This window comes from Echinops telfairi, unplaced genomic scaffold, assembly GCF_000313985.2.
Source record: "Echinops telfairi isolate 266 unplaced genomic scaffold, ASM31398v2 ScPeMD7_7400;HRSCAF=8409, whole genome shotgun sequence".
Classification (NCBI taxonomy): domain Eukaryota; kingdom Metazoa; phylum Chordata; class Mammalia; order Afrosoricida; family Tenrecidae; genus Echinops; species Echinops telfairi.
Window position 1 is genome coordinate 22,531,727 of NW_022111300.1, and position 9,991 is coordinate 22,541,717.

The following is a 9,991-nucleotide window of genomic DNA, read 5'->3' on the forward strand; positions in this document are numbered from 1 at the left end:
AAAAATCTCTTAAAAGCCCTAACTCAAAGTCAAATGGTGGGAAATAAGAAACTGAGCCCCCAAAAGGAAAGCTGGACTTAGGGACCAGAGGTGAGTATTGTTCTGAAAACAAATACATTGCCTTCCAGGGAAACTGAAGGCATTATTTCTGAAGAAAATGAAAGGTTCTAGAGAAAAAGCCAATAGATGATATTTGGGAGTAATTAAGAACTGAGCACACAGCGTACAATATGAAAATAAAAATAATTCATAAATTATCAAGGGTTGATGAGGGTGGGAGAGAAGGGATAAAAGAGGAGCTGATACCAGGGCTCAAATAGAAAGAATTTTGGAAATGATGGCAACCTATGTACAAATGTACTTCATACAATTGATATATGGATTGTTATGGGCTGTAAGAACCCCCAATTACTGATTTTTTTTAACAATAAAATTTTAAAACACCACCGAATCACTTAGAGAAAAATGTCATGCATATTCTCATTTCTACTTCACAGAAATGTCATCTAAAACATTAAATACAAAGCTAAAATCTGTGTAAAATTCTAAGTAGGGTAAGAATGTAAAAACCGACACTGACAATAACTATAATTAGTTAAAATCATACATTTGATTACTCAAAGGCTGGGGGTGGGTGGGTAGAGGAATTCAAGAGTCCTTAGAATAAGGAATATCACTGCTGATTTAAGATGGATCATGGCTAAAAGAAGAGAATACCAAAAAGAAGTTTACCCGTTTGCTGATTAAGGCATTCAACTGCGTGGCTAATAAATTTAAGGGATAACATTACAAAAAATGGGAATTTCAGAACATTTGCATTCACGTTGAATTTGTGCATAGAGTTGTTCAAATAGAACAAGGGTATAAAATCGGTAAAGATGTGAGGCAGGATTGTACAACCTATTTATTCAATCTGTATGGTGAGCAAATGATCCAAGAACAGATTACAAGAAACTAAAGCATCAGGATTGTAGAAAGATTACTTGCAATAGAGATGTCAACAACCTTGCTTGCTAAACGTGATAATGACTTAAAGCACTTAAGAGATGAAGGTAAAACACTACAGCCTTCAAAATGGATTGCACTTGAACAAAACCAAAAAATCATCCTAAGGGGACCAATAAACACGATAAAAGGTGAAGAAATTCAGGTTGTCAAAAATTTCACTGTTCATGGATCAATGAATGCCCATAATTCTCCATTGGTCTAGTAGCAAAGATTTTTCACCTCCGCTACAATGTACATGGGAGCAGGAGTCAAGAAATCTAATGATGTTACCGCACAGGGCAAAAATGCTGTAAAGACTTCTTTAATGTGCTAAAAACGTAAAGGTGTCACTTTGATGACTGGTATACCTAACCTAGGCCCTAGTATTTTCAATTGTTCACATACATGTGTCAGCTGAACAATAAAAATGGAAGGGTGGGACATTACTTGAATCATGGTGTTGGTGAAGAATACTGAATATACACTGGACTGTCAGAAGAATGAAGAATGCTGAAGGAAGTACATCCTGAATGCTTCTCAGCGGTGGGAATCGTGAGGATTCACCTTTTGAACTTTGAACACATCAGCAGGAAAAACCAATCACTAGAAAAGGAGATCGTGTTTGGCAAATAATGAGGCAAATCCTCCCGGATGAGGACACACAGTGGCTGCCACCGTGGGCTCAAACACAGGAATGATTCTGGCCAGGGTCGGTACATGGTCAAGCAATATTTTATATTATACTTTTGGTGTCTACTTGATGACAACCAAGAACAAAAACAAATGGGCCAGTAGATTAGAACAAGACTCAATTCTTGTGTAAACGTAATTAAATATGCCAATAAAACAAACTGCATGATTATTCATTAATCAATAAATGGTGAGGGGACATAACACTATCACTTGGAAAACATTCATTTAACATCTTTAAACTAAAATAGTTTTATAATGCAGAAAATATTCCAAATGAATAAAATTATTTAATAGAAAAAAACCTACAAAAGCAGCGGACTTTATCTTTTAGTACAGGTACTTGGTGACAATGGTTACAAGATGGACTGCCAACTGCAAGGTCGGCACGTCAAAGCCACCCACCGCTTTGGAGAAAAATGAGGCTTTTTCTACAAAGTTGTTGAGCAGGTTCCAACCCACAGCAACCCTATGCACAGCAGAACAAAGCACTGCCTGCCTGATCCTGCACCATCCCTAAACTAGTCCTCAAATTATGCTGGAGCGCATTGTTGCAGCCACTGTGTCTGTCCTCTACCTCATTGAGGGTGTCCTCGTTTTCGCTGCTCCTCCACTTTACCAAGCATGTCCTTCTCAAAGGGCTAGTCTGACACGTCCAAAGATGAAGTCTCACCATCATTGCCCCAAAGGAGCACTCTGGCTGTACTCCTTCCAAGACAGATCAGTTAGTCTTTCTAGCAAGTCAATATACCTTTTATACTCTTCTCCAGCATATGAGGGGGTACCCCAAAACCGGAATTGCGCCAGGCAGAGGGGAGCTTTCGTAGTACGCATTTTTCCTGCTAAGTGCAACATCACCTGGAAAGGTCCTCTCCGGTCACAGTGAATTTTTTCATAAAGTTTCACTCCAACCTTGCTTTTTGTGCTAACCGATTTAAAAGAAAGTGTGGCTGTGAAATTTTGTTTCCTGCTTTGGTGTGTGTGTGTGAGATATGCCACAGAAACGGTTTTGATGTTAAACACAGCTAACAAAGACAGCACCAGTGCTAAGGGAAACACTCAGGTGTACGAGTGATTTTCTCATTTCAAAAAAGGTGAAATGTCAATTGATGACAAACCTTTTTCTGGATGTCCGTCAACTTCCTGAATAGATGAAAATGTCAACAAAATTCGTGCATTTCAAGCAAATGTGAAGAAAGCTGATGGTGGTCAGCTTCCAAGATATAGCACCTGAAGTCGCTGAAGACAATGTGTGCACAAGCAAATGCGGTGAAGAAAGCTGATGGTGCCCGGCTGTCAAAATATATAGAATCTGGGGTTGTATAGGCTGGAAAATAAACAAGAAGCCATCTGAGAAACAAAGCCCACAAGGAAGAAGCACACCAGCCTCTGAGATCACAAGGCGTCAAAGGGATCAGGGATCAGACACCAAAGATTAAAATCATAGAATTGTGAATGAGGGGGAGTGTGGAGTGTGCACCCAGGGCCCAACTGTGGGAAATTGGACATCACCTTGCAGAAGGGATGCGGGGAGACGAGCCAGTCAGGGTGCAGTGTATTAATGATGAAAAATACAATTTTCCTCTAGTTTTTGCATGCTTCCTCTCCCCATCATGATCCCAATCCTACCATACATATACGGTTGGACTGGAGGATGTACACTGGCATAGATAGGAACTGGAAATACAGGGAATCCAGGACAGAAGAACCCCTCAGGACCAGTGGTGAGAGTGGCGATATTGGGAGAGCGGAGGGAAGGTGAGGGATAGAGGAAGAACGGATTACAAGGTCTACATATAACGTCCTCCCTGGGGGGATGGACAGCAGAAAAATGGGTGAGGGAGACATCAGATGGTGTAAGATATGACAAAATAATTCATAAATTATCAAGGGTTCAGGAAGGACGGGGTGGTGGTGGAATGAGGAGCTGATACCAAGGGCTCAAGTAGAAAGCAGGTGTTTTGAGAATGATGGTAACATATGTACAAATGTGCTTGACGCAAGTGATATATGTATGGATTGTGATGAGTTGTGTGAGCCCCCAATAATAAAAAAAATTCGTGCACTTATACTCAAAGACTGACACTGACCATTGAAGAGAGGGAAGTTATGTGTACTCTCTTGGAGCTCAGTTCAGTGTATTTTCATGGTTTTGAGAGTGAGAAGAGTCACTGTGAAATTTGTGCCTTGGGTTCTGACCACGAAAAAGAGCATCAAGTGGAAGGAAACATACCATGCTTTGAAAGAACAGCTTCTAAGAGACCCAAACGTTTCCCCCAAGTTCATTACTAGTGACAAGGTGCTATCCTTACGACCCTGGAAGCAAACATGAATCAAGTCAGTGGAAGACACCATCGCCCAAAGTAAACTCTAGTGAATTCAGAGATCAAGTTGATTACTGTTTTTTTTTAATGTGAGGGGGATGGTGCATTTGGAGCTCATTCCACCAAGTCAGGCTGTTAACCAAGCTTTCTATTTAGAGGTTCTGAAAAGATTGGGTTAACAGTATATGACCCCAAAAAAAGGCCTGATTTGTGGCAGATGGGAGACTGGTTTTGCCACCGTGCCAATGCACCTGCTCAAGCATCCATCTCAGTGCACCTGCATGGGGCAAAAATCAGCATGCCTCTCTTGCCCCATGCTCCTTATTCACCTGACCTCAATCCGTGTGAACTTTTTTTGTTTCTAGGAATGCAGAGGGACATGAAAGGGCAATGACTTGACGACACAGAAGTGAAGAAAAAAACAAGGGAGGCACAGTCATTCAAACAGATGCGTTTGAAAAATGTTTCCAAGAACGGAATCGCAGATTTGACAAATGTGTTGTGTGATGGAGAGTACTTTGAAAGTGACAAGGTTGTTTTGTTAAAAATTTAAATACATAGCTTTAAAAAAAGTCCGGGGTTTGGGGGGTACTCCCTTGCAATTCAAATGCATCAATTCTTCCGTCTTCTTTATTCAATGTCCAACTTTCACATGCATATGTTGCAATTAAAAATACCATGGCTTGGAATCAGGCACACGTTAGTTCTCAGAGTAACACCCTTGCTCTCCAGTCCTCTATAGGAGTTCTGGAGGCCCCATTCTTCTCAAGGTTTGCAATGATACACAGTCGGATATCTTGGGAAGTCAATAGAACACAAACATATTTCTGGTACTGTCTGCTTTCAGCTAATCCATCTGACATCAGTAATATCATTTGTTCCACGTCCTCTTCTGAATCTGGCCTGAATCTCTGGCTGCTCCCTGTCAATGTACTGCTGCTATAGCTGTTGTTACTTGATCTTCAGGAAAATTTTACTTGCATGTGGTATTGTTCCATAGTCTAAGCTGTTTGGGCACTTTCATTTGGAACTGGTACAAATATGGATCTCTTTAGTTGGGCAACTAAATGTCTTCCAAATTTCCTGCCATAGACCATTAGATGCCTCCAGTGCTTCGTCAGTTTGTTGAAACATTTCAGTTGGTATTCCATCAATTCTTTTTGGCTAATGCTTTCAATGCAGCTTGAACTTCTTCCTTTAGCACTAGTGGCTCTTGCTCATATGCTACCTCCTGACAAGGTTGAACATTGACTAGTTCTTTTTGGTATAGTGATTCTGCATATTTTCTCCGTCTTTTGATGCATCCTTCTGTATCATTCAGTATTTTGCTCACAGGATCTTTTAATAATGTGACTCGAGGCTTGAATTTTTTCTTGAGTTCTTTTGGTATAAGACATACTGAACATAAAAATTATCAAGGGCCCATGAGGGAGCGGGGAGCCAGGAGGGAGGGGAAAAAATGAGGACCTGATGCTGGGGGCTTAAGTGGAGGGGAAACGTTTTGAGAATGACGAGGGCAATGAATGTACAAATGTGCTTTTTACACAATTGATACATGTATGGATTGCAGTAAGAGTCGTATGAACCCCTAATAAAATTTTTTTAAAAAAAGACATACTGAACATGTTCTTCCCTGTAAAGGTAGTCTCAGACACCCACAGGGGCAGTTCTACTCTGATCTATAGGCTTGCTTCAAGTTGGAATCAACCTCACAGCAGTGAGTGCTTTGTATGTATCAGGTATAAACTGAGAGGGCTATTACCATCAGTAAAAGTTTAAAACCCCTGAATCTATACATAAAGGCAAAGGCAGATTTTACTTCCTTGTACTAACATAAAAGTTAGAACTAAATAGAAAAAGTCTAAAGCAGAGGTTCTCAACCTGTGGGTCACGACCCCTTTGGCGATCAAAAGACCCTTTTACAGGGGTTGCCCCATTCATAACAGTAGCAAAACTACAGTGATGAAGTAGCAACAAAATTAATTTTATGGTTGGGGCGTCACCACAACATAAGGAACTGTATGAAAGGGTCACGGCATTAGGAAGGTTGAGAACCACTGGTCTAAAGGATACGGACAGGGAATTTGCAATAAAAATAAGTTAATAATTGAAAAGACGGTAAGTAAAAAAAGATAATTTAAAAATCTAAACAAAACTTATTTTTTACACTATCAATATAAACCATTTTAAAAAATTGCTGACACACAGTGAGAAGTTATGTTCAATGGGCTTGGAAGTAATCTATCCAAATAACCATTCCTAATGACTAGCTCTCTACCTCAGAGAATCAATACTGTAGACACACTTAACAACTGTGCAAACGTGTATCACCAGAAAGTTCTCTGTAGCGATTCCTATAATGTACACCTGTCAGCAACTTGACACCATCAGAAGGTGGACAGACTTTTTGTACCTTTTTTAGATGAAAATGACCAGAGTTTAAAACACAACTTCCTTATACCAAATGTATCAAGAAAAAAATACCCAACTCCATTATCTCACTGAATATGGAAGCAATACTGGAGCTTTTCTTTTTGTTGCCATCACGTCGGTCTGCCTCAAGGACATCTTATGTACAACATGGTGAAACACTGCCCTTTCCTGCACTGTCTTCACAACTGTGCTCCCGTATGAGTCCAATGCCATAGCCATCCTGCCAATTCATCTCTTTTGACTTCTACAGGAAGCTGGAAAAATCCCATTATCTTTTCTTTATTCCATGAACTTTCGGAGGCCCACTTGTGGATTGTAGATTGCTCCTTTGCTTCTTCTCCCAAAGTATCAAAATCAAAATGTCATCTCAGTTCCCCCTTTTCATGTATGCCCTTCTGTAAAAAGTTAAGATGAATAAGAGTTTACATAGTACTTTCCTCAACCTCTGGGGAAATGCATCTGCAACCTATGACACTGATTTTATGAATGTAAACTATTTATTCATAGCCTATTTTATCACTTAGTCCCTCAGTATCCAACTAAGATTAGGCACTAATTTCAAAAACAATGAACTAGTGACTTCCAAAATTCTTTTCAGAAACCTTCATATCTTCATCCATTGCAAATGTTTTAAAAGTGGCCTTGAGAAGTGTGAAATATCTAATTCCTGAACTGATACTTTAAATGTGTCCCGCCATTAAAAAAAAATAGTAAGAGCAACTAATGATACATCAACACTTGGTCAATCCTCATAGATGTTCAAGGATACATAACTGAAAACGATTTGATGCTATCAAGGCTGATGTGGAAAATATATGCAAACCAAGACCTCTCATGTTCTACTTCAAAGTGATACCATCTGGTAGGTATGAAAAATGTCCCATTATCTCAAGTAATTTTCATATCTAACAAAAGAATCACTTAACTCTAAAGGAAAATATACAGAGTTCCGTGGAATAACTTCCAAGTTGATATAGAAATCAAAATATTCCTTTACTTGTAAAAATGTTTAATAACTTAGGTGGTTTTCTGTGACATGATAAAGTCGTCAGGCTGAACAACAACAAAACTAGTACATTATTTTGTGATAGTGATTACCTCTGAGGAGGGAGGGAGCAGAAAAAGTTGGAGGGTGTTAGCTTTTACTATAATCTCATTATTAAAGTAAAAACTCGCTACAATAATGTCTTTTGGATTAAGGGTACAGATCTTATACTCTGGAAGCAGATTCCCAGGTTCCAAACAATTCAATAGCACTTTGTGAGCTTAGGCAAGTTATTTAACTTCCTTATCTGTCAATAGAACCAATATTTCCTGAGTTATCGGACTGGTGTTAAGATGAACTGAGCATCCTATGTGAGGTTGTTAGAATAGTCTCTGACACTTGGTAAATGCCATCAATCAGTATCATCAGTCTCACCATCTATGGCCAGCAGCAACTATGAAATCTGGCTGGAAGGCATTAGGGAAGGAGGGAGCTGAGGGTGGTGGCATCTGTTCTACTTGCTATATTTGTATCCACTGATAAATGACCAGTCACAAGTGAGGAAACATTACATTTTAGAGAAATAAAATTTCAGTCTTCCCTTCAACTTTCAAAAACATGAGACCATACAAGCTTTGGAGTTTGATGTTTATTTTTAGCAGGAAAAAATATGCTAATGGGTGGTGACATCCATTAGAGGATACGCCCATGTCCAATACCTGCAACAGAAGCTCGACAGAAGTTAAAGACACCATACCAAAAGATTAAAGACAAAAATTGAGTATGACATTACTTACCCTTAATTCTGTTAACAATAAACCAAGTAATATTAAGATTAAAGTTCTATCACATGTTCAAAATTGGGAAACAATCAAATTTGTCTTTCAAACAAAACTTCCATCCTTCCTGTCCTATCTTATATGGGAGCAGAGAAGCACACTGAGAAAGGGTAGAACTAACCAAAGAGCTAAAAACTTGGGGAGGAAGACCTTTGCTGCTGATACTCAAATAGCAATCAATGGCAACCCAATCTAAATATCATGTTTAGCTCAATTGAGGACTGTTTATCCAAGAACAAATCACTAATGAATAAAAATGTAATAGAGGCAGTATCATAGCATATCTACAAATCTACTGTGAACTTTGTCTAAATAAAGAGACAGCAAATCAGAAATTTCCCGATACTGCTCCAGTGGTAAACCATTTAAACAGGAATCTCTGATAATGGTTACTGTGCTAAAAGGAAATTGACATGTTTCTCTCTTTTTTTAACGCACTGCATTCACCAAGAGCATCACATGATTACTCACATGACAAAGCATCCATGACTCTCCACCCGAGTGAGGGTGGTTACCCAGCAGACTCTGGGGTGGAACAACAGTGCATTCTGAAGACTATTGTCCAAAGCAAAATCAATGGATAGCTAAAGGGAAATGGATACCAGGGACTAGTGTGTTCAGAACAAATTCATGCCCATAACATGTCTGTGGAAAAAAATTCTATTATCTTGTCATTCCATTTTCCCCACAAACTTTTTAAAACCCTTTTCTTATTCCTAAAAGACTGTATGTACTTAGAATAAAATGAATAAATCCACCCCACCATTTACTATAGTTAATCACATTTTATACCAACTGCTATTTTCCCAGTAATTTTTCTGAAGATATAGGTTTAAATTGATTAAAATAAGTTATCATATGAGATTTCATATTGAATAGTTAAAAAATATTAAAAAACATATAACTCTGCCAATCCAAATTTCTATGTGTAGTAACAAAGGTCAATTTAGTTCACATAGAAGGAAATTCGTTAAAGCAAGGAGAAGCTTACCTGGGCCACTGCCTAAAAGGGTCTATGAAAATAAAAAGGCAAAATATGTAGATATATTAAGATCTCTTGAAATTCTGACTGAAACGTAAAATAAAGTGATAAGCACTGAAAAAGGAAAAGGTTACGCACTTCCAGTTTATGCTCTTTCTCTGCAAGGGCTTCCTTTTGACAGCGAAGAAAATCCGTTAACATCCGAGTGAGTTGCTTCCTATCATCTATTTCTGCAGCCAATCTGCCATTGTAATCTGCCAGCAGCATACAAGCGTCCTCTACCATTTTAGAAAGCCTTTCTCCAGACTCTTTATCTGACAAAAGCACAAAATAATAAAACTGTTACACAACAAAAACAATGCCATATGCTGTTCCCTCATCCTCACACCCAAAGAGTCCTGATCACACATTCTTTTCTTACCTGTTATTTTATCTAGTAGGGATACTTCTTGGACTTCAACAGGCAAAGAAGCTATCCTCTGATGAACCGCTGCATCACCGGTAGCGGCATTTTCCAGATCTTGCAGTGCTCTAACGAGATCTAGAGTCTAAAAAGTCACACACTTTGAAAACTAAAATAAGTTTAAAATATTAAACTACAAAACATAGAAATAGTCTCTAGATTAGTTAATCCTTATGTACTATTTACTTCAGAGAGAAACTGTTTAAAAACAGTCCATTTCGGAATCTAGGGCAGATGATCCCTTCAGGACCGGTGGTGTGAGTGCCGATACTAGGAGGGTAGAGGGAG

At 38.8% G+C, this 9,991-nt stretch overlaps 1 protein-coding gene across 4 annotated transcripts in view; it reads right to left on the minus strand.

Moving 5' to 3' along the window:
• RPRD1A (regulation of nuclear pre-mRNA domain containing 1A) overlaps nt 1-9,991 on the minus strand; it is a 59,254-nt gene that overhangs the window by 17,654 nt on the left and 31,609 nt on the right. Inside the window, exons 5-8 of one of the 4 annotated variants that reach the window (XM_045296200.1) lie at nt 9,662-9,788; nt 9,379-9,554; nt 9,250-9,271; nt 8,054-8,138 (exon numbers count right to left, since the gene is read on the minus strand). In XM_045296200.1, coding sequence (XP_045152135.1) covers nt 8,113-8,138; nt 9,250-9,271; nt 9,379-9,554; nt 9,662-9,788 — 351 coding nt within the window. In that variant the 3' untranslated portion in view covers nt 8,054-8,112. Of the gene's footprint in view, nt 1-8,053; nt 9,272-9,378; nt 9,555-9,661; nt 9,789-9,991 lie in introns of those variants that run through there. The other 3 variants (XM_045296201.1, XM_045296199.1, XM_004702959.2) reach the window with 3 other exon arrangements.